This window comes from Strigops habroptila, chromosome 1 (genome assembly GCF_004027225.2).
Source record: "Strigops habroptila isolate Jane chromosome 1, bStrHab1.2.pri, whole genome shotgun sequence".
Classification (NCBI taxonomy): Eukaryota; Metazoa; Chordata; class Aves; order Psittaciformes; family Psittacidae; genus Strigops; species Strigops habroptila.
The window spans coordinates 21,340,809-21,365,529 of NC_044277.2; the positions used below are offsets into that span (position 1 = coordinate 21,340,809).

Genomic DNA, 24,721 nt, shown 5'->3' on the forward strand with positions numbered 1-24,721 from the left:
AATTTTTTCAATCTGTTTAGGAGATGAAGATGCCTGAATCCACGACAAACAGTCAGAAATCCAGCATCCAACAAAAGCAGGTTAGTGAGTGAGAAATTGTCTCCAAGATGTAAATACAGTGTGTCTTGCTTGCTAGTCCTGTTTAGCCCAGCCTGTGTTTTTCTGGTTAGGGACACACCTAGTAAGTTTAATATGAACTTCTTCAGGCAGGAGAAGGAGCTAAACTTGAATTTATGGAGGAAGAAGAGGGCAAGAAACATATCTGAATGAAAAATTCATTTTAGTTTGGGTTTAATGACAACTTGCTTCATTTTATGGCTGTTTGCAAGTGTTTCTGAATGAGACACTTGAGGTTTAAGAAAGAGTATATACAGATTGTGTATATCCACATGCAGCCTCTGATGTAGTTGAGAGACTTGTACTTGGATTCCACGCTGGGATGGTTTATTCATGTGGATTGTTCTTGATTTTCTTCTGAAATCTGACTGCTGCACTGAATTGTCTATTCAAACAAGAATTTATAGGCTGTTACGCTGATCTCTTATTATCACTGTACTCCTGCAAAGAGGGTAGATTAGATATTAGGAAGAAGTTCTTAACTGTAAGAATGGTGAGGCTCTGGCACAGGTTGCCCAGAGAAGCTGGTGATGCCCCATCCCTGGCAGTGTTCGAGGCCAGGTTGGACAGGGCTTGGCGCAACCTCGTCGAGTGGAAGTGTCCCTGCCCGTGGCAGCGGGGTTGGAATTATATGATCTTTAAGGTCCCTTCCAACCCAAGCCATTCTATGATACGATTCTATGATGTGTTACCACATTTGGAACTGCCATTCACTCCGCACCACGCTTAGTACACTGCAATAAGCCTTAAGAGCAGAAATGACTGTTCTTTTGTCCTATTCCAGCAGGGGAAATAAAATCTGTTCTCTCAAGTATCTCATAAAGAGATCAACCACTGCTCCTGAACAGTATCATGTCGGATTTTCTAGCTTAATTTTGTATTTGCCTATAATTATTGAAATGCATATACTCCTTAACTGTCTGTTTGTTTCACTGCAGGTAGTTCATTCGGGTTTTATATCAAGGAAAAGATTTTTGGTTAGGCCAAATGAAGATGACTCTGTATTTGAGAAAATAAGAGAAGAGGACCTGTAATAATTTATTTTGGATATTGTCTTTCAAAATTAATTATCTGGGAATAATAAACCCATTGTTGAAACCTTGAACTATAAGGGCAAAAAAAAAAAACCCAACCCCAATCTTCAGTGTAGTTCCTTGCCTTTGCAGAGCCCTTTGTAGTATTTATAACTCTCCTTAACCAGTTTGAATGGGTGCTGAGAGTCTGGAGATGTCTTGCATAGATGCTTTTTTGGCTTCTTTTTCCCCCCCAGACTGAAATTGTTGGAGCAGAAAGGGGAGGGCTAATTAGAAATGGTGCTATGGTATTAGAGGAGGAAAAATTATTTACTTATCAGTTATGTTTTTATGAGTATTGTGGTTCAGATGATGGCTGAGCAGGCTGTTACCACCTAAACATTGTCTGGAAAAGGCATTCCTAGTGAATGGAAAAGGATTTCCTACAATCATTCCCTTTATCAGGGCCAGTCATTCCTTTCTGGAATGTGGTGCTGATGTGGTGCCCTTACTGACCTGTTGAGATACCATCAGTGCTGATTCAGAAGCTGCCGTGCTTTGGAGAATGGAAGGTATTAACTCATCAGTTAATCTATGTCACTCCATCAGAAGTTGTGCTGGTTTACACTGATGACACTGGGGAAAGCAAGTACCTGAGGCAGCTGGATAAAGGTAGCATGCCCATTAGCCACGACAAAGTTACCTACTACTGCAAGAAGACTCAATGGTCTAAACCATGATACTCTCCATACCAGGCTAGAAGGATCCTGGGTTCTTCTTACTGTGCTCCCTTTGAAAGGCAGGATCAGGTGGGAGAAAAGGGGAAGGAAGTGAAAATAATAATTTATAAAAAGCCCCAGTCATATTTTGGGGGAAGTCAAATACCTTCCCCCCCTTTGTATACTTATACTTACAGCCCCTTGTTGCTGTAGACATTCCAAGGGCAGAGGAGCTGTACTCTCGCCTGCATTTCCAGGTTGCTGGTTCGGTGGTGTTACGCGGTGGCACACGCAGCAGTGTCACCCAAGAGGCAGTTAAACAACTTTATGGCGTTTCCTTTATTTTACAACAACAGTCGACTGCTACATTTTTGCTGATTTCCCCATACCCTCGACCCCCGGTTCTTTCCATTCGAGCTGTTGCTCCTCTGCTCTCCGTGTCATTTTCTATCTCTCGCTCTTCGTTCCCGACTCGGCCAAGGCCGTCGCAGGGGAGCTGCAGAGGGCCCCGCTGTAGCCCACAGCCCTCGCTCCCGTTGGGGGGGTTATTTCCCGGCGCAGCCCGGTAAGCGACTCACAACACCGAGCTGTAACCGCCCCTTCCGCGCGGGCCCTCCCCGCGCCTCGCCCAGCGCAGCGCCGTGCCCCGCCGCCGCTCCCCTCCCCTCCGCGCCGCGCCGGTCCGCAAGCAGCGGGAGCGCGGCGGCGGCCTCCGCCCAGCAGGGGGCGCGCGCGGTCTCCGCCGCCCTCGCTCTCCCCGTTGGCTCGCCCGACCCGCGCCGAGCCGCCGCCGAGGGGCAGGTACGGCGGGGGGGCTCGTCCGCTGGCCCGCGGGGACAGGGGCGGGCTGCGGGGGGAGCGCTGGTGGGGGTCGGTCTGTCCGTGAGCACAGGGTGGGGGCCGGGCCCTGCCGAGCGCTGCGCGCCCGCCGCGCCGCGGAGAGGGGGTGACGACCAGCGGCACCGGCAGCCCCGAGGCCGCGGCGCTGTGGCCGGAGCGGCGGCGGGGAGCGGGCCCCAGCGCTGCCCGAGGACGGGGGCGGCTCGGCCGGGAGCGGGACTGAAAGCGCGGGGAGGGCCCGGCAGTGACAGGCACGGCGAGCGGCGGCGGGAGCGACACCGGGCCCGGACCTGCTGGGGGGCGGTGTCGGTGCCGCGTCGGTGGGTTGAGAGCGGCGGGTGCTGCGGCAGCCCCGGCCACGGGAGGGGAACGGCGGCAGGACAGCGGCTGCCTCCTGACAGGGCGTTAATGAGCGTGCAGCGCCTGCGGCCTGTGCCGCGGGACGTCCTGCTGGGGAGGAAACGGAGGCGATGGAGGAGGCTGAAAGGCAGTGTGTGTTTGTGCCAGAAGAGCCTTTTAACCTGTCCTCTAAACTGTCTTTGATAAAGTAATTAGCGTTTTTAAGGGAAATGGAGCAGTTACTTTTTTCTCTAGACAACACTAAAGTTTTTGATCAGCTGCTGCAAAGGGAGTTGTTACTGTGCTGAAAAGATGGGGATCACACCTGAGCTGTAAAGAGGATGGGGAAGTAACTAGAGAAAACTATGGTGAGCAGTATTGAAAAGAAACTCCATCAAGTCTGAGAATAAAAGATTATAAAATTAGTTCTTTGAAGACCTGTCTTGAGACCAGTCTTACGGAAATTTAAATAAAGATCTTGATGTAGCAATTAAAACTTTAGTGCTTTAATTTGGTAGTGATGAAGAGTTGGGAGGCATTGGCAATACGGAAGAGGGTTACAGCACTAGACAAAGAGCATTCAGTGGTCTAGAGGACTGGAGTTTGAATAAGTACAGTAACAATTTAAAAAGCATGGGTTTGCAGTTGCAGAGTGGTAAACACACAGTTTACAGAAGAAATTCTTACTATTTGAAAGCAACACAAAACCAAAGTATGATTTAGGTACTTACAGGGTATGCAGTTGTGGAAAAAGTGAGTGTTGACCTGTGATGATCCAGAAAAAGAAGTTACTATTATCCATGAACAAAACTGTATAATACTTCGTATAATGTTGTTTGTTCCCAGGGAAAAAGGTAAAGTGGAGCAGCTGCAGGAAGATGTGCGTAGGACAGGTAACGAAATTAAGATTGTCGTAAGAAGCATTTGGTTTTATTAGTTTTGCAGAATTAAAGACCTTTTTCCTTTCTATTGAACCAACAAGGTAAAGACTGTAAAGAGAATAAATTGAGCTAAAGAATGATGTTGATATATGAATAATTTAACATCTGCACTCATTGATAGGTTTCTTCTCAGCAGGTTTTAGTATCCTTCATTTAGAACTGCCTCATCAGCAAGAGTGAGGGATTTGAAGTGGTGCCTTAATTGACTGTGTTATCCCACCTCATAAATCTTATGCAGTTAATTTCTGAATACATGTGGCCTTGGAATCCTCATCTGCAGCCCAGGACCTGAGATACCTGGTCATCCAAGGAGTGACCCACTAGTAGTTCTAGGGATTTGGGTATGTTGGAATTTTGAGGGCTTCTTCTCTTTTTGTTTTGATCAGTCTGTCATTTGGGTGCCTTGTACATGATCTCACTTGTGGCCACTTTACTTCCAGATAGTCAGTTAATAAGTACACGGAATATTTCAGAGGGCATTGGTGTTATGTTATGTGAAATACATGATCCCTGATGCATTCAGCTTTCTGCAGTACAGATGACAGGCTGACAGGCCTGTCTTGAGTGCATGGGCCTCTTCCTGCAAATTTCAGTCGTGTTTACTGAGATTCCGCTGCCACCTAAGTCAAGACGACAGAGGGCACCATTTTGCTGCTCCAACTTGGTGCACCCACATCCGAGGAAGTGTGTGTGTTTCTGGTCTCTGCATCTGGAGGATACAGCACATTATAGAAGGACAACTGAAAGGGCCAAAGGGATCAGCTTCTTAAGAGGAAGGACTGGAAAGCTGGGATTGTTCACTTCACATTAGAGAGGAGATGGCTGGGGCATGATCAAGACTTATGAAATGAAGGCAGTGGATAAAGTGAAAGTTAGTCATCCAGTCTTCCAGCGCTGGGATGGGGGTTGCTTGCTGGGGCTGCTGGGAGGGCAGTTTTAGATGGATATAGGGAAGGACTTCAGTGGGTGTGAGGGGGAGCTGTGGAGGCAGACTGTGGGCAGGTTCAGCAAGGGATTAGGAAAACTCAGGGACAAGAAGCCTGTTGAGGGGCTGCTAGAAGGACTAGTCAGGGACGTGGCTGCTGGGGTGTGTTTGGGGAATGGGCTGCAGAGAGCAGCCAGGCTCATGTGCTCTCCCCAAAGAAGGATCTCTGATTGTGACTGTTGAAAGCAGAGTGCTGGGCAAGCTGGATCAGTCTGATCCAGGACAGCAGTTTTTGTGAGCTTATGATCAGTCTTTTCCGTGGGGGGATTTTAGTTCTGCAGGGTTCAGTTCTGGATTCTGAACTGTTAGCATTTCCATGAACAGCCTAGAAAAGGCAGTGAGCAACAAGGTGCTAGTTTTGGCTGATGACAGGAGTAGTAAAGATAAGATCTACTATGAAGAGCTGCACAAGGACCCTGTAAGACTGAGTAACTGGTTACTAAACGTAATGGCACATGAATTTAGTATAGGGAGAGTTATTCAGATAGCATAAAAAGCATCCTAACTTCCCATATGAAATACAGTGATGAGCAGTATTTTGTAGTTACAGTGTATGGTTCCATGAAAATGTAACCACAATACTCAGCAGCAGTCAAAAAGGCAAATCAGATAGTAAATATTATTGGCAAACACATAAAGAACAAACCAGAGAATCTTCTTGTGCCACTGTGTTAATCCATGGCACACCTCAAATGCCCTGTGTGGTTCCCCCACTCCATCTTCCAGCTGAGGAAGCATATAGTAAAAATGAGTGAGATTAGGAGAAGCAAAGCAAGAATGGTCAAAGACACAGACCCCCTTCCGTATAGGGAATGGCCAAGAGAGCTGGGACTCTAAAATTCATCTTGATTTCTGAGGAGGATATGATGAGGCCTGTAGAATCATGGGTGGCAGGGAATGAACAAGCAGGGGTCACCTGCCCATTCTTCCAGCAGGAGAGCTAGTCCACAAGTGAAGCTAATGAGGCTCTGATTCAGCAAGATCAAAAGATGTGGTTCTTCACAGGTAATTGAGTTGGAGAACTTACCAGAGTATGTTGTAGATATTATATGTGTTGAAGAGGAGAATGGGCAGGTTCACAGGGCAGGCACTGAGGGATGCTGAATACACAGGAACCCCATCCAGATGAGAAAGGTTTTGAATGGAAAATGCAGTGTTACATATGCCTGCCCTAGTCTACATTTTTTTTTTTTCCTGGTCTTTGCTTTTGGCCACCATCTGAAAAATAATACTAGGCTTAAATGGACCTTTGCTGTGATCTCCTGTGGCTACTTTTGTGTGAGCTTCTTCACAAGAGTGACAATTGACATGGACTTCCTTCTGTATGGTTTTTCTTCACCCTCTCTCAAATAGGACTGAGTACCACCTGCCAGACCTTTTTAAAGAAATACGGCTATTGCTGTTCAGTGTCTGGACAGCAGCTTCCACGTTGAGTATTGAGTCTTTTTCGCTTAAGTTACTAGCATTTACTGAGTTATCTGAAGGTGGAAGTTTTCCCTGTACAAATGATGTCTTCTGTTTCTAGGCTCAGCAGGATCCATTGATGAAATTGGTAAACATTATTTGAGCTACTTCACTCTCAGGTTCCATAATCATAGAATCATAGAATGGTTTGGGCTGGAAAGGACCTTAAGATCATCTAGTTCCAACTCCCTGCCATGGGCAGGGATGCCTCACATTAGACCATGTCGCCCAAGGCTCTGTCCAGCCTGGCCTTGAACACCGCCAGGGATGGAGCATTTACCACTTTGGGCAACCTGTTCCAGTGCCTCACCACCCTCATAGTAAAGAACTACTTCTTTATATCTAACCTGAATTTCCCTTGTTTAAGTTTGAACCCGTTACTCCTTGTCCTGTCACTACAGTCTCTAATGATAATCACAATTTCAAATCTATTTCACATCTTTCCAGTCATCTTCCATCACATTTTTAGTCAATTCCAGCCTCTGTGCACATCAGGAGCTTAAGGGTGGCCTCCCTGATTCTTCTTGGACTTGCCAGTTGTCCCTGGAACCTGTAGACTGCTGATTTACCTCCTTCAGTCCATTAAGACACAGTGCTGGCAGGCAGTACCACTACAGGTTTGCCTACATGGAAAAATATTTTGAGCCTAAGCATGGTAAAGTAACTATTTATGGAAAATAGCATCAATATATATTAATTAGAAATATGACCTTGATAGTGTTACCGTATCATCTTACTATATCACATAATGTGAATCAACATGATACAATTAAATATATAAAGTCATGCAGTATTGATAGAGATTTACAGTATTTGCAAGTAGTAATTAACTATTTGGCTTTGATAAACTGGTTTAATGATTAATTAATGTAAAATAACAAACTCTAGTGAACAAGAAGAGCAGTGTGTTAATTTAAAGGTAAAGTCAAAGGTACAGTTCTATATAAATGACTTACAAATTTAGGAGACATCTGCTTTCTAAAATGACCTGCTTTTGTTCACTGGCTGTTAAATTGGATTTGGTGTTGCATATGTTACTAAGGTCATGTCATCAAGGTTATATATGACTAAGGTGACATAAGGTATTATATACATTATAAGAAATAAAGTAAGAAAATATGGACTGAACAGTAATAAGTGGTTTAGTGACAGGTTCTTGGCCGTTAGTTTGCTTTATTGCTGGAATAAAGCTGACTAAGCTCTGACTTCTGCTGCTTCCTGCTAGACACTGAGAGTTTTTCCTGTTTTAGTAAACTTTTGTCATCTCAGAATTACTGTTTGTCTAGGAAAGGTCTGGGATTTGGGGAGGTGTTTTGAGTTTAGTTTTCATGGGTTTTTTTAAAGAAACAGGCCTAAATGCAAACCTTTTTAAAGGAAATACCTTTCTTTGTCTTCAGAAAGCCACATACCAAAGTCCTCATTTCACAAATACAGCATCAGAGCTTAAAGGAGATTGCTCTTTATACCACAGGGGAATAGCAGTTTGGATTCCAGAATTCTTTTTCATCAGGCTTTATAAAATCTTCCTTTCAGGCCTCCCACCGCTCCCTTCTCAGGAAAACACAACCGTGGGGTATGTGTGTGTGAGTGGGTCTCGGGCCCGCGGTTACGGCTGCCCAGGAGCCGTCACCCCGCATGGCGGCAGTGTTCCCCTGCCTGCCTCCCGAGCTGCTCCGCGCTGGCCGCTGCCTTCTCTGCCAGAGGGCTGCTTCAAGCTCTGCAGCAAGTTTAAACACAGACACTTCATTAGGAGTGGGATGGATTCTCTCTAGTCTGATAAAAGCAAACAGATAAACCAACAACCAGACAATATGCAACGACCTTTAATATTTTCTTGACCAGCATATACTAGCACCCTACCTCTTCCCAGCAGAAACAAAGAAGGAATTTGAATAATTTGTGATTATTCAAATTTGTGAAGAGGTTGATAAATATGACCAATGGAAGTGATTCAGTAACTTCCTATAAAAGCAGATGTGTGCAAACTGACCACAGTGGTCAGGGAAGTACTGCAGTTATTTACTGACTTACCTGAGCTAGTTGTAGGGAATTGAATTTACAGATGATTTGAAGAAATCTGTGAATTGCGTTTCTTCCTAAAATGTTCTTTTGTGGAAGATGAAAAATGAGCAAGGTTTCAAAAATACTTAACTATGTATTTGGTAGAAATTAACTGCACTGAAACATGTGATGCAAATTATTCATCAGTTAACTGTAGTAAGGATAAAACGTTTGTGAATCTGCTTGTCAATAAAGGTGGTTTAAAAGAATGATCTCTTTCCTATTGTTCCCTTAGTTTGTGTACATAAATACACACTGCATGTACTATGTTATCTGGGAAAGCATTCTGCAACCCTGGAATGGCATTTGAGATCTTGTTTATTTTTTATCTTGTAATGTGGACGTACTGTACAATGATGAGCAAAGCTCCCTGTTTCCCAATGCCATTGTCTGCTGATCCATAGAAGAGCAGCAATAGTTATTCTAATTTTTTCATAAAGCACTTTATAGCCTGTACATGCAAAGCACTAGGTATATGCAGTGCACTAAAGTTCCCGCTCACAGGGTGGTCTTGACATCAAGAGAATATACCTGTATGTCTCATGTCTGCAGAAGGGAATGACTGAAAACAAATGGTATAAATAATGTTCTTATATTACCACTTACCTATGTGTCTGACTAGAAATGAGAAAGGAGACGTAGGTCTTAAGAACTTGCTGTTACGTTGAATCCAGGAACTATTGAAAAAATAACTAAAATGCTGCAAAATATAGCTGTGTGTAAAATGGACATTGTGCTGTATCTGAGATGCTGCTTTTAGCTGCAGATCCATATTAGCGAAGCAGTAAAACTCTGTTCTGTTGAACTCATAAGATACAAGTTTTTGATAGAAGATACAGAGCTCTCAGTGGAACTTAATGTAGATAAAGGGGCTCTTTCCTAAACAGAAATTGTAATTGATCATATGTTTTTTTACTCAACATTTACTCAGTTAAATGACTTCTCAGTAACTTGCACATAAATACGTGTGTGCATGAGAATGTGTGTGCAAAGAATTTCTCCCTCAGCCTACCTAGAAAGAGGAAGAGAATAATATTGTTGGGTTTACATTTCAACAATTGGTCAATGTTCAGAGGAAGCGCAGGGTAATGTGGTGAGGTTTTTTTGTTTGTTTTAAATGATTAAGTTGAAACTATTTAAAAATTTTATCTTGTATATCCAAAGAGAGCTTACCTTCACATAGTGTTTTTAAGGGAACGATCCCCTTTGACCAGGAAACATTGCCTTCAGAGGTCATGGGCTTACAGTTTAAGCAAAGTACTGGAATGTTTTTCATTCATTTAAAGACTGAAGAGGAAGAGCTCTGCAAGCCACTGCCACTGAAGTACTCTTAGAATGCACTTTTTCTTGATTTTTACTTCTAGTTTCCATGTCTTGGAGGAAGCAGTTTCTCTTGTCGTAGTCTTACTGATGTGTCAGTTGTAGATGTTGAAGTGTGTGCTTATATTGAGGAATTGTCAAGTACTGAGCAATATGATATTGTTCCGTTGTCCTGACGTGTTGTTTTTAAAATAGGGACAATTATTTCAGTTTTTCTGAATGTTCCTAGAAATGTCGCAGTTTTGCAGAACTGGGTATCCCATGTAGCAGTGACTGGGTCGTTAATTACAACTTGTCAAGTTCATTCATATTTTTGCAGTGGAGAGATGGGTTCCATTAGTGATTCTGTCTCACAGTCTAGCCGTTCTCTCCTTTTTCTGGAGCTATTTGGTAGCTGATAAAATGAGCAGGCAGAGGCAACAGCATATATTTACTGCAAAATAAAACTGTTCATGGTTAGTGCAAAGTTAGGACTAGTTTAAGAAGCAACAGAACTTCTATCTAGCTCTATGATTTGAATTATTCAGGGTCACTCCTGGCTTCTGCAGGTGTGAATGTGTGGTACAACAGATCAGCATGTGACACTGAGTTACTGTTGTACGCAGCACCCTGAGAGAACTGGCTTCTAATACAGATAAGTAAATAATTCTCACAGAATCACTTAATATAAGCATTCCTTCTGAAAGCAGAAGATTCAGTTAAATTTTCTTATCCTGTACTAGCCCACGTGCTTACAGCATAATTTCTGAAGTTTTATTAATAAAAATACACTGTGTTGAGGCTGTATCCAAGTTGTATAAATTTAGGGAAAATGTATTCTTTTATTATGCCTTTCTAATGGGAATCCTTTTTGGTTGGGAGGACGTCTTTGATTTACGTTTTTTCACAAAACTAATTTTCTATCAAAGGACCAAGTTATTAACATCAAAACTTTTTCTTTTTTTTAAACCCTATCATTTAAAAGATGTATTTTAAGTAGATACTGATCCACTTTAGAAGCAGTCATTTACTGATGCAAATTAGATGTATTTAAGTCCAGTAGTAGTAGTAATATATAGAGATATTAAGAACACTCAGGTTGCAATACTTTCCTGTCTTGTTCCTAATGCAAGTCTGTTTGTCCTAATATACGCCTCTGACATCAGTGCTTAATGTAGGTGTACCAGCTTTTAGGCAAGTTCAGAGTTGTTATCCAGTTCACCTTTCGGAAGCGATTTAAAGAGAATGGCTAGTGCTTTGGAATTTTGTTTCTAAATCCATTGCTAAATCCATTTCTAAATCCATTAGATACTCATTATAGCAATAAGCTTTTTGATACATACTGTGGTCAGAATTGTAACCACAGTTTGTTTATTCAAAAATATGTAAGTTGACTATTGTAATTTGTTCTGAGTTTTGCTAGACAAGAAATTCTGCTAAATTGAGTTAAATTTGAGGCAAGAATGTATCGTTTGGGGACTGGCATTTTAAAGATGGTGTATAGTTCAGCTTTGTATGCAGCTCATATCTGGCATAGGTTAGGTAGCCATATGTGAAATAGAATTGTGTTTGTAGGAAAAAATCTTTTTAATCACAAAGATAAATCAAACCAGATGGTCCAGATTTTTTGCCTTGGGAAGAAGGATTTGTTGGGGTTTTGTCTTTCTTTATGTGAAACAGTAAGGTTTCACTTTAGCCTTCTACACTTCAGTGATCAATTCTGAAAGATTCTGGTGATAATAAATTCTGAATTGGAATGACTTCCAGTCACACTTTCTGATAACTGCTAATCTTTGTGCTTCCTTTCCTGAGAAGATAAGGTGGTGACAGGTTTTTTTCTGGTATTGTTAGCTAATGTTTCATCAGAGTTGTATGTGAAGTGACAGGGAATTCTGTAAGGGTTTACTAGATATACACATCTGGTATGAAAGTGTAAACATTAGCTTACATTTAACAGAGTGTGCCATACTGTTTCTCAAATAGCATACATCTCTTCCAGTATAATAGTCTACTGTTGTTTTATGTTAGGCCTTGTTTTATTAAACAGGTTTAAACATTGAAATATTATTTTACAGGTGAACCACCATCTTTTTATCAAGTGCAGGTAGGGTTTTGTGCTGTTGATATGCTGTTACTATGGCTAATAATTAGAAGGTTTTAAATGATTCATGACCTGGCTTTAAGGAAGATTTAGTGCAGAATGTAAAGGTCACAATCATACCATACAGAAACTGCGCCTAATATTTTTCTCAGCAAAGAAACTAGCAGAGTTGAAGGAGAATTCACGTATTATTTATGATTTGGGTGGGCAGTAGGCAAGAAAATTGAAATTGCTGTCAGCTGGGAATTCTAGCTTTGCAACACTGAGGGATTTTGTAACATATTCATTGGAAATACGAGTAAGTACATTTTCCTTTCTTCTTGGGTATAGTAATAAGAAAGCTATTAGTGCCCTAAATGACACCAGTCTTGCGTGAAATGTTTTATGGTACATTGGTGAACTGGCTTTTGCTATTGGAAATGACTGTGGAAAAGGGTGCCTGAGCCGGTGATACACCATCACGTGCTTAAAAACATGCTTGCAGCCTAGGGGAATGTACTCTGCTTAAAATCATTCCTCATACAGATACTAGGACATAGAAGTTATTCCCATCTCTTTCTCTTCTGCCTCCAAGAATGAAAAAAATATTGTGCATTCCTGCACTGGGAAACTAGACAGTGTTGATAGATGTAGTAGAATTTGTCCAGATAGGAAATACAATAGTGAAGTTTAAATATGATTTATTAACCTCAACAGCCCCCGATGCTACAGCTGTTAATCAGACCAGCGTGTAAACAGTTTGAAATTACTTTTGTAGGTACTTTGATCTTGAATTTGATCTAAAGCATGGGGGAAGAGCTGTAAAATACAGACATTATAAACTCTCAAAAAAAGGAGAGGTTTTAAATCTAATTCTTTGGCTACAGGCCATGTTTCCGTTCTCCTGGCTGAATGAGTGCACTGGTGTGGAAGGATACCTTATATAGATGAGAAAATGTAAATCTGTGTATAGCAGACTTAACAAGAGGTTCAGATAGTTATTCAGAACACTGCTACATCATGAGCCCAAAATACAAACCCCGGGGCAAGTGCAATACACTGTTTCAAGTGAAATTTCAGTTCAGTTTCCATTCAAAGTTTATCTAGTAAAATCACTTTTCCTTCCTGTCACTTGAACTGTGTCATGTCTGTATTGAGATTTCTTTGAAGGATTTTTACTGGTTGATAGGATTTTTTTCTCCGTTTTGCCTCCTCTCTGAGGCAGTGCAGAGCTTTGCTGTCCAGTCTCCTAGATGTTTTAATTTCTTAGCATTGCCTCATGCATATTTTAATGTCCTCTTGCATAGACATTCTCTTTTCTCCTTATTGTTTTTAAGTCATCTTTTCTGTGTCCCATAAGCACACAGTGTCATCATAACCTCATTATTTGACTCATCCTTTAATATTCTTCTGCAAAATTTAAATCACAGTTCATTAAATACTCTATTTCAAGAAATCCATGGTGAAACAACATTTATCTTCCTCTTTTAGGTCCTGATACAGCAAAGGACTTAATCCTTTATTTAATATTAAGCCAGAGAAACTACATTTGTGCTTCCTCATATTGAGGTTCTAGTTGAACCCACAGTAGCTTTGTACTTGATTTTACCGTTGTCCTTCTTGTACCCACTTCCAGTTTTCACTTCCAGGTCGGTAGTTTCACATAATACACTCAGTTTTCTATAGTCATTGTTGCTATTCTTGTTTGTTCAGTAGTTTGTATATCTGCGACACTATAAAAATAATGTTCTGCAAAGAGTATTGAAAAATACATTTGCAGAATGAAGGAATTAGTATTTATAGTAATCAAGCATTTTCAGCAACTGACTGTACTTTGTACATCAAGTTCAAATTCAAATGGTAGAAGTCACGCTGGAGTAGCTTTGCTTATCGCTAGTAAGAATTGTAGTTAGCATCACTGTATCTGTTGACTGGATTGTATATAGTTTCCCAATTTATGAAACGTGGTTCTTCCTTTCAGTTCTGATCTCCAGTGTTTTGCCCTTTGGCACCAATACTAGTGCATGTGATCTCTTAGTGTATGAAAGCTAATGGCTTGTCTTGTGTTTGTGACATTGTTCCTACCCATTTTCTGTACTAACAAAGCTTTACTGCCATTTCCAGAGGTGTAAGACTGAAAGGAGCTCTTTCCATGTTACCAGCAGGGAATGCAGCACACAGAGTTAGTATGTACAACACGAAGATTTCAGAGTTGGTTTATGAGCTGGTTTGCATTCTTGTTTGGAAAACCTGAGCACTCTACCAAACTGTGTTTATCTGCCTGGTTTCACCATAATTTCTTCCCACTTTATTTGCAGGTTAGTCACCTACTCCAGAGAGAATCAGAACAATGTCCTACGTGTTTGTAAACGACTCTTCCCAGACAAATGTGCCACTGCTGCAGGCTTGCATCGATGGAGATTTTAACTATTCCAAACGACTGCTAGAGAGCGGTTTCGACCCCAATATTCGTGACAGCCGAGGCCGAACTGGCCTTCACCTTGCTGCAGCCAGAGGAAATGTGGACATCTGTCAACTCTTGCATAAATTTGGTGCTGACTTACTAGCCACCGACTACCAAGGTAACACAGCCCTTCACCTGTGTGGGCATGTGGACACCATCCAGTTCCTAGTTTCTAATGGACTTAAAATTGATATTTGGTAAGTCACTTTATTTTACTTTAAACTTATCTTAAAGTTTACTTTTTTTATACATATATAAAAATATATGTATATATGTATTTTATAACACATTAGTCTTCTGTTGCCAGAGCCTTGCATATAAATCTCTTGTTGAATTGTTGTATTTGGTGCAATTCCACTTTAAGATAGCACTTAAAAATCCCACAAAATTAAGAAGGCAGGAAAACAATAAGAGGCCACTTCTAGTTTGTGCAACAAGCAAAGCAAATAAACAGAGCAGCTGCTGCTGGGGGCTGCTGGATCTAATTCTGCCTCACCAATGACATTGCTACCCTGGTTTGGCCAGACAGCCAGGTGTGGGAGGTTGGCACCAAAGGAAAAATCACATTGACTGCTTTAAAAGAATTTTCTCCACTACAGTTCTATTGTTTTAATTGTTGTACTGTATGAGACAAAGGAAATACAGTGTATGTGTGTGTCAGTTCATTCCCATACTCCTTTGGTAACAATGCTTCCTTTCAGTGCTTTCCCCCTCCCTCAAAGTCTGTGACTCAGTCCTTCTTTTAAATATTGTGTAGTCTTTCCTTCTGGCTTCCAGCAGCTGTCAGATGCCAGGGCTCAGATGTAAGCTCTCAAGCTGCAAAATAACTAGCTGTTTCATTTCAGTAATGGAATTGTTTTGTTTGTGGAACTTTGTGCATACTTAAAACACGTGCAAAAACCAGCAGTAACTTCAAAACCTTTGAGTTTTTTAATCTGTCCCTTTTTCACCTGTCCCTCATTAATGTTTTCAACTCAGCAAAACTAGTTATTGGCAGACCAGATTCTTTAGGGGTTGTGGCTTGGGGGTTTTTTGTCCTCATTTCAAACAACTGATGAAAATCCCTAGTCTGAAGGCAGTTCTACTTCTATTTGGTATTATTTTAATAATAGCAGAGGGACCATCTGTATTTTATTTCATTTTTGCCTGATGTCCTAATACTCACATGGAAAAGGAACTATGAGGAACCAGATTGCACAATTCCGTCTTGAAATTAAGCTTAAGTTTGAACACTGCCATAAATCTACGGCTTATTTTTTTGTTCTAACACCCAGAGATTCCAATTAGATTACAGTACTAGGAATTTTGATTTTATTTAGAAGAAAAAGAGTTATGCAATTTCAAACCTAAATATACCAATTTTCTTCTATAGTCAATTATGTTATAACTTGTATAGATGGGTATTTCTTACTGTCTGATATGACAGAAGATAGTTCTGAGGACTTAATGAATTGTAATGTTTTATACTGAGTTGTCTTGTTACAAAATTCCTATATTAAAAGTTTCTTTTCTTCTTATGTCCTTTTGTGGGGTCATTTTAGCAATCACCAAGGTGCAACACCGCTTGTGCTGGCAAAACGAAGGGGTGTGAATAAGGATGTGATTAGACTGCTGGAATCTTTAGAGGAGCAAGAGGTGAAAGGATTTAACAGAGGAGCTCACTCAAAGCTGGAAACCATGCAAACTGCTGAAAGCGAAAGGTATTTACAAACCAAAAATAATTACTAGGAGAAATAATGTTTATGGCTTTTCCGTTTTTGTGATTGTTTACTCCTCAAAACTATCAGACCAGATCAAAATAAAATTTTAAATTTTGGAAAAATCTCCGAACAGATCAAATGTAAGAAAAAGAAAACTTTATTGAGATTTGCATTTTATGGTAAGAATTTTTAAAATAATAAAGGATTAAAAAAATACAGGATTTTATATGGTGCCAGATATGAAATTCCTATTGGTAGTCTGGAAAAGATGGAGAAAAAAATAAAAAATTCCATGGTGGCTAAAGAGATGGTTAAAAGAGAACTGAAGATTTCAGGAAAATTGCTGACAATTTCAGGGAATGTGTTGTGTTAGAGGGAAGTTACTAATGAATTCCCAAAGGTCTGGTTCTGGGACTGTGCTTACTTAGAATTTGCATAAATTGTATTGGCACAGAAAGTGGTAGCATGTTAGTGAGACTAAGAAGTGAGATATTGGCAACGCAGAGGAAAACTGGGGAGGCATAGACAAAAACCTGGGATGACAAGAGAGAGAAAATTAGTAGGAATAACTTACGGCTCAGTAGCACAAATTGCAACTTCATTTACCTAAAGCTATATGCTGTAAAATGGAAGTTCCTCAGTGGAAAGTGGTAAAGGAGAATAAGCTTGATGTAATTCAAGTGGAAGTAGTGAAAATCAGTTCCAGGAGTTGATGCTACCCTGAAAACACAATGAACTACGAAGCGCAAAATGGCGTACTTCCATGACATAAAACTGCCAGTGCTGTTGTAAAAAGCAGTGTAGCTTCTGCTGTGTAGGACATTTTATAATGCTCTTTAGCCCCAGTCAGAAAAGTTTTATTTTATCCCTTAAGAAGTGTGGAGAAGCATTACTTCAGTGCTCAAGGCAAGAGAGCGTCTCCTTGCGAAAGAAGGCAACTAGAGCTCGGTTTAGCCTGGCAGAGGGAAGGCCGAGGTGTGTGGCTGCTGACAAGAAATACTGGTTTTGAACAACATAAAGTGACTGTTTAAGACAAAAGATGATGATAGCACAGGAGAAAAAGGACACAGATAAACCACAAATACTTTTTTGATTGAAAATTGGGAGTGTTTTTTTACAGTAAGCTTCCAAGACAGCCTTCTTGTAGGATTTAGATGAGGCAAGAAGCCTTGCACATTTCCAAGGAGGCTAATTCTCTTGCAGAGATAACTGAATTGCCAGTAAACATGACAGAACATGGGTCTCAGATTAATAATGCAAGAGATCTTTCCAGTACTGTTTGGTTGTGTTGTGTTGGAGGGGTTTGTTTTGTTGTGGGTATTTTGTTTGCTTTTTTGTGGGGGTTTTTTTAATTATATTGGAAACAGGATATCGGTGTTGTTTGGAATACTTGCTTTTATACTGTATTCAAATTTTCATGTTTTTATTGTCTGATAATGAGCATGAACTGTGACTGCTGGAACACTGTCGCAGAAGACAGGGAGTTTTGTCACATAATTGTTGTTCAGTTTGTGTCAAAATGTACACAGCCGGTACTGTAAATGAAAATTAAACCCTGTAGATGGAGTTGTTATCTAAGATACTCCGACTGAGCAGATTGGAAGTTCATTCTTACACATTAAGTGACCCCACTCATCAGAGAGACTGTTTTAAGCCCTGAAATAGAAAATTTAATGTTATTCTCAAAATTACAAGGCTATAAATGATAAAAATTCATGCATATTGTCTTTCTGACTGAACTAAATTTCATTGAAGGTTGCTTGTCACACAGAAATGCATTTATGCTGGTTTTGTTTAAACATATGGACCAACAGCTCAGCCCCATTTAAATTCCAGGTTTTGATTCGATAGTGTCCCTTTAATGAACATAGCTTCCTTTCTGTTATTTGACCTTCATAAATGTTATATTGTTTGCTTTGGCAAGGAAGTCAGCAACTCTCCTTGGGGAGAGGCACAGAGACATAAACAGTGTACTACCCAGCTTGTTTGTGAATGTCTTTAAAATGTCTGAAATACGTTATTTTTAAAATAACAAATAACAGATGCCTAGAGCAGCAAGAGCAAGTGAGCTTGTCTGCTGTTTGCTTTGTAAATAAATAATGGCTTTATAACGGTTGGCTTTTGAGACCTCCACAGTTTCGTTCCTCCCTCTTGGTATTATTCTCACATTTTAGAGACACTTAGATGAATGTCTCCTGTCCTCTCCCACCGCACCAACACTCTTACATTATGTATGAACCTATGGAGAAATAATGGTTGCTCTTTCTGAAAACAGTCTCTGACTTAAGTTTTCTGCTGCTTATTACATGCAGCGCTGCTGCTCTGGAAGCAGAGGCCAGGGCTAGGTTCCTGTGTCAGATTTGTTTTCCCCTGCTTGGCACTCCTCCCGGTGAGGAGAGGCACTGTGCTCTTTGGAGGCAGAGCTCGCTCTGTCCATCTCCCAGCACAGACAATCTGTCCATGTAACAGCACACCATGACCTGTGACTGCGCCCATAAGTACATCCAAATGTCAATGCCACGTTGTGTTGGAAACAGAAGAGAACATCTGTCTGGGCTGTGGGGCACAAACTCTTCTGTAGGATGCATTGCTGCATTACCATTACCATCTTAAGCAGCTGTAATTCACAATAAGAGCAAATGGAGAAGAGAAGGTTCCAGGGAGACCTTAGAGCAGCCTTCCAGTGCCTAACGGGGGCTACAAGAAATCTGGAGAGGGACTTTTTATAAGGCATGTAGGGATAGGACAAAGGGGAACCCCTTTAAACTGAAATAGGGGAGATTTAGATTAGGTATTAGGAAAAAATTCTTCACTATGAGGGTGGTGAGGCACTGGCACAGGTTGCCCAGAGAAGCTATGGCTGCCTCATCCCTGGAAGTGTTCAAGGCCAGGTTGGACAGGGCTTGGAGCAGCATGGTCTAGTGGAAGATGTCCCTGCCTGTGGCAGGACAGGGGAATAACATTGAATTTAATTGGGTGCTAATATAACATAGCAGAAGTGTTTTCTATGTACCCTTTTCTATTTAATGAGCAAGCATGTGATCTTTTCAGTTAAATTGCATTGCACCTTTATTTAACCTCTGGGTGGTTATGTATTAACTAGTTAGTACTTAATGAGTGAGTAGTTCTGTTCGACACCAATGGCTGTCTTATTAAACCCTTTGTTTTGCTTGGGAAACCATAATAAGCAAGGAAGGTGACTAAATCTTGCAGCTATGGGCAAGCAAAAAGAGCTTTACAGTGGGTAAATATTTAAAAAACAAAAAAGCCAAGCTCTTTAATAGGCAGTTTCTGAAATCTGCACATGATGCTGCAATACTTGAGCAAGCTACGGGAGTTCAGGCTAATTATTCTTCAGTGGCTGTACTCCTTAAGAAAAAATAACATATGAATAGTGGGAAGTTTTTCAGTGGTGTAATCTTAGGAGAAAGATTTATAAATGAGACCTTTTTGTGATAACAATCATTTCTCAGTTTATTATTGTCACCAAGAACAATGGCATTTCTGCAATTAGTTTTTACATGGAAATTACTTTTCCCTGAAATGTTTTCTTTTATTGTTGCTGTAAGAGATGTTTAGGAATGTGGTAACTGAAAGCAGTTAGAAGGGAGGAAAAAAATTGGGTTTTCTCTGCTTACCTTCTACTACTGACATCATCGTGTACGTAATTGGTTTCACCATTTCTTTTCTGTGCTTGTCAAAGCCTGATCCTGTAAACACCTACCTGTGTGTGTAATTTCACTGAAGTGAGAAGTACTAGGACTGTGCAGATGGCTGAATTTTTACCTAAGTAAAATCAAGTGGTGAGAAAGCTTCCTTATTCTTTGTGATGTTTTTCATACAGCAACAGAGAAAGTTTCCTGTTATAAACCAATTGTGAAGCCAGCAAAATAGGGAGAATGAAGCTATGCAGTATTTGAAACAACTTACATTTTTCTAAAGGAGATGCATTGTCAAGATGACAGCTTCATTCTGATTTTATATTTTTTTCTCATTTAAAAGTGAGAATTCCACTCCCTAATTTATAGTCTTACAATTTAAGAGGGCCTGATGGATTGGTAGTAGAACGTTAAACATCAGAGCAGTTGCTGAACACCATATGGTAGGAAACAGAGCAATGCCAATTTGTCTTGAAGATCAGAAAGTTTCTGAACTTCTTGTTACCCAAATTTATTGTTTTCTGTGATGTTATTATGCTAGAGAAGAGGCCTCTGTAACAAAGAGATTCAGGAGAGTAGTAAAGATCACTACAGGTTTCAGAATGTAAATTATATTGGCTAAAGTTTCCATTTTATTAATCAGAGGTTATTTTTACATCATAATTTGTTAACAAGAACTGTGCCCCTTGAGGTTTTAGCTTATGCTTCATTAAAGTTTATTAAGCTGTATTTAGTAGGAATTATGAGAACTGACTTTTGAAGACTTCTAGGTGGCAAGCCTACAAACAAATATCATTCTTTTTACACAGGTTAATAAAACATCCTTTCAACTAAATTAAGTTTAGAGTTAGGAGTCTTTTCCTGATCTGCTGTGTCTTGATTTAGCAGAGGCAATGCTATAAATCTGCAGGTGGGTTTAGTTTTTAATTTAGAATGTTTCAGTTGCTCTTAGTAGGATTACCGTCATACTTAAAGGTGCATTCTTTTGCTCTGATGTATTTTTAACTTTAATCCTTTGTAGTGCAATGGAAAGCCATTCCCTCCTTAATCCAAACCTACAGCAAGGTGAAGGAGTTCTTTCCAGTTTCCGGACGACATGGCAAGAGTTTGTGGAAGACCTGGGCTTCTGGAGGGTCCTGCTCCTCATCATTGTCATTGCTCTTCTGTCGCTTGGAATAGCATACTATGTTAGTGGGGTGCTTCCTTTTGTAGAAAACCAGCCTGAACTGGTGCACTGAAGCAAATGCGAAGAAGTGCACCATGGTTTTCCCTGTTCTAATGTTATTTTGAGCTTCTTGGAATTATTGTCTTGGTGCAGGCAGTGGCAGCTGTAGATACTGTTTGCCTTTTGTACTTATTATTAACCCCTTTGAAAGAGGGATTCATTCGTTTCAAGTAAAACACTAAATTCTAAAGCATTCCTAAGCTACCTCTGACTTACCTTGACTTGCAAATAAGATGTGAAGATAATCCTCTCTGTTGATAAAATATTATTATTAGAAAAGGCCTTTCATAATGAATACTAAATTCCTGGGCGTGAGAAATACATCCTAGTACAGAACCAAATTTGATTTATTTTCCCTATGAAGAGGTAAATCTATTGTTGGATTTTTTGTGTGTGCTCCAGTTGAAAGAAGAATATTCTTTTAGAAGTCCTCCTCAAGAAATCTGAATAATATAATAATGCATACTGATATATAGACAGTAATAAGCTGCAACTTCGTAGTTCTTTTAATGCCTCCCCATAATTTCATATCTGCTAGTTTATGAAAAGAATGAGAAATAGTTTGAGTTTTTCTGTGTCTTTAATGTATAGATCATTCCTTTATTTACTAGTTTAATGTAGTGTTTCTTCCCTACATGGATTTAATGTTGTTAATACCTGCCTGAAGTAAATCTTGTAGAACAAAGCTGCTTGTTGTGCTTTGGAAATAAAGTTGTTTCAGCCTTAGGCTGAAAATTTTGCCTTTTTGTTGAAATGTTGCTAAGCAAACGTTTCTTTGTGAGGGTGGTTAAAAAGCGATTTAGGTGTTCTGCTGTGTATATAGTAACTCTGTAAGGTCATTGTGTTTGTGAAATATGTCATGAAGGATAACTTCTTATTCTGCCCGCAGGGACCAGAGTGAACCATACAATTAGTATTGTTTTCATGTTTGTGGAGAGAACTAGATTGAATAGAATTTGTTTATTATTACATTAGTGCATGGTAATGGTGCTACCCCATTTTACTGAGGTAGGTTGTTGCACATTGGTAATGAGCATTTCAGACGTGGGGAGGTTCCTGCCCTGAGAAATGGTAACCACACTCTCGGTATAAATGAGGTTTTAGAGCATGGTTTCTTTAGATTTGCCTGGTTTATTTTCTCTGATGTTACTGAATTGAAGTTGCTGTCTGGTCTGTCTCTCTCTTATGTAAGATTTCAGGTATTGAGCATGTGGTCTAAAGGCCCCTTGAGATTTATGGTTATCTATGAGGGTGTACAAAGTGTAACCAAGAAAACAAAGTTTGAGCCTCAAGTAGCCTTTCCTACTTCGCTGTGCTTCACTTCTGCTGTATGCATAAGTAGCTTCAGAACTGTGCATTGAAAAGGTTTGAAAAATCATGTGTATGTTCCAAATTAACGTATTTTCACTTTTTAAACCCAAAGAGATCCAAAGCAGTGTTTGAACTTCACTGTGTAATGACTGCTACTCTTTGAAATAAGGATGTGATAAACATCTGACTACAAGAGGAGTTTGTTGTGTATATACCTCTGTTACTGAAAAAGGGCAGCTGTGCCTTCCAATATAACGGTAAACATTAGCACCTTCCTTTTCAAAGGTTGATTCTAAAGAATTAATTTACCTCCTGTACACTAGATTTCAAGGAATACAATGTGTCTCTTTACAAACAGACTTTAGCCTACTTCCTCTTGAAGCTGTTGTCATAGGGAGTTTTGCTGTTTCAGCATAATGATATAGATCAGTTCAGATTGTCTATAGGGCAATAAAATTTCTTTTATTTAGTTACTGTTGCAGTCTAGATACCTTGATCCAGGGAGTCCATTTTGCTGAAGCGCTCTTCAAATCCAAGATAGGTTGTTGTTTCAAGCTGTTCTCAGGCTAATGAGCTAAAACAGAATAAGTAATTGAGAGAGAAAACAAGCATGGAGGGATTAAGTGATTTTTTCCAGTGTTATAGAACTTGGTGGACAAGATCATGCAAGGTAAACTGGAGCGTAAAACAGGTGCATTTAGGCTATACTGCAGTGGGCTGTCCCTGTGCTCACGTTTATTCCACACCTGTCTTACCTCATAGTAGCTTGTTCATGTACCATATATTTTTATCTTCAGTGCCTTCTGTTTTCACTCATATTGGTAGTTTGCTTTGTAGAAGGGGATGATCTGTTGTGTGACTGTCATGGGTAGGTATTGTTTCTGGTTGCCACAATGCAACAGGTATTTCATTACTGGACATGATCTGGCGCTGTGAGGAGTATCATCATGGAAAGCTCCTATGAGAGGAAGAACATGGTTTCACTTTAAATTATTGAAACAGAAGATTTAGTCAGTTTTGGGGTCTGCAGCTGATCTGGAGATTGATTTTAGCATGAGTCATCTCTGGTTTTAGTATCTTAATTCAAAAGTATCACCTGGCCCATATATTGTAGATGGGCTAGGTAGCGATTTTTCTAATCAGAATATGTTTGGTCATAATACATTAGAGAAATGCAAATTAAGTAATTTATTCAGAAATTCAGTAGCATCATTTTAAAGTAATACTAAAAAGTGCAAATTGCAAATGAAAACTCTCCTACAAACTCAAAAAAAAGGGTAGTGTTGTCGTCACATTCAGAATTTGCAGAAGTCTAGCATATGTTTAAATGTTACCTGAAGTTGAATTTTAACAGAGCTGATTTCCTCAGCTGACACACAAGTTAACTTGTTTCTTTAAGCCAGTCGTTTTTGAAGTTGTTCCTGTTTCTGAAGCCAGCTCTTTGTTTAACTCAGATTCGCATTGGTGACTAAAATAAGTCTTAAATGACGTGAGAATTACGTCAGAATGCTTTTCCTTCGTTCAGTGTTCATTTCTTACATTTCAACGTTAATCCTTGTAGATTGGTTACTTGGGATACACTTTCCTAAATCATCCAGAATGATGTAGAAATTGTTGCAAATCGTTACTGCATTTCTCATCCCTGGTGTTGGGGCTTTCTAGAAGAATTCAAACGTCATTGCACAGTTTCATAACCTGCAGTTCTCTGTAAGTGCTGAAATACTGTTGAATCATGAATCTTGAATCTCTATTAACATGATGAAATTAGTTTCTGGTGGCAGTCGAGATAATTCTGTACCTGCACTCGCAGGGTAGTGTGATTCACCTGTTATCTTAAACTTATTAAAATGCTTCAGCTGAGTTTTGTGTTGCCTGGTATCTTTGTACTGCTCTTACAAATGCTTCAAAGGAGGAACACTTCTAAAATACACAGTATTAGGAGACAAATGCAACTAATTGGTAGTTCTTTGCTATTCACTGCTGGGAAGCAGAATGTTCCCAGGGTCACTCTGCCAGAGAAATCTGAGATGAAAACTGGAAGTCCCCATCTGACAGTGATCTGGTGCAGCCTGTGCTCTCACGCAAAGCAGGATTGACGCTCTGGTGTTGCAGCTGAAGCAGTCTGTGTGCAGAACCCTGAAAAATGTGTCTCTGCTGTAGACATTTATAGTTTGTAAATCATTGTAACTAAGCATTAAACAACAAATGTTTCCTAATGACTGTGATGAGACAAAACGATTGTTCTTCATTACTGCTAAGAGAATGGGAAATCTGCTGGAAATTGCCATAACTAAAAATCAACAAATCAACTTCTTCTGAAGTCAAAGTGTGAACAAGTCACAGCCGTGGTTTCAAGTGACACGTTCTTTCTGTTTGTGATTTTAAACTACCTTCTGGGTAAGGAAAAATGGGGAGACGTTTGGAGCAGAATTTGTTGTGTGGTGGTTTGCAGAAAATAGGAGGGAAGTGAATGCAGTGAGCCAAGACAGCAGCAAGAGAGGCAG

General features: G+C 40.1%; 2 protein-coding genes across 6 annotated transcripts in view; both read left to right on the forward strand.

Annotated features, from left to right (window-relative positions):
- The window catches only part of SNX31 (sorting nexin 31), a 51,411-nt gene extending 27,334 nt beyond the window's left edge, over positions 1 to 24,077 (forward strand). The window contains exons 12-15 of one of the 3 annotated variants that reach the window (XR_003989569.1): positions 21 to 80; positions 14,177 to 14,519; positions 15,864 to 16,022; positions 20,703 to 24,077. Coding sequence is in view for 2 of the 3 variants with exons in the window: in XM_030472776.1 (XP_030328636.1) it covers positions 21 to 80; positions 1,388 to 1,510 (183 nt within the window). In the remaining variant the exon portion in view is untranslated. Of the gene's footprint in view, positions 1 to 20; positions 81 to 1,055; positions 1,223 to 1,387; positions 1,850 to 14,176; positions 14,520 to 15,863; positions 16,023 to 20,702 lie in introns of those variants that run through there. The other 2 variants (XM_030472776.1, XM_030472648.1) reach the window with 2 other exon arrangements.
- ANKRD46 (ankyrin repeat domain 46) lies at positions 21 to 24,077 on the forward strand. 3 transcript variants are annotated; one of them, XM_030472981.1, is made up of 5 exons: positions 2,506 to 2,650; positions 3,875 to 3,921; positions 14,177 to 14,519; positions 15,864 to 16,022; positions 20,703 to 24,077. In XM_030472981.1, exons 3-5 carry the CDS (start codon positions 14,209 to 14,211, stop codon positions 20,917 to 20,919), a joined length of 687 nt encoding a protein of 228 aa, XP_030328841.1. In that variant the 5' UTR covers positions 2,506 to 2,650; positions 3,875 to 3,921; positions 14,177 to 14,208; the 3' UTR covers positions 20,920 to 24,077. The 3 variants fall into 3 exon arrangements, with proteins under 3 accessions (XP_030329008.1, XP_030328841.1, XP_030328759.1); XM_030473148.1 differs by lacking the exons at positions 2,506 to 2,650; positions 3,875 to 3,921 and adding an exon at positions 21 to 80; XM_030472899.1 differs by lacking the exon at positions 3,875 to 3,921 and having other exon boundaries at positions 2,509 to 2,650.
- Positions 24,078 to 24,721: the final 644 nt, after the last annotated feature.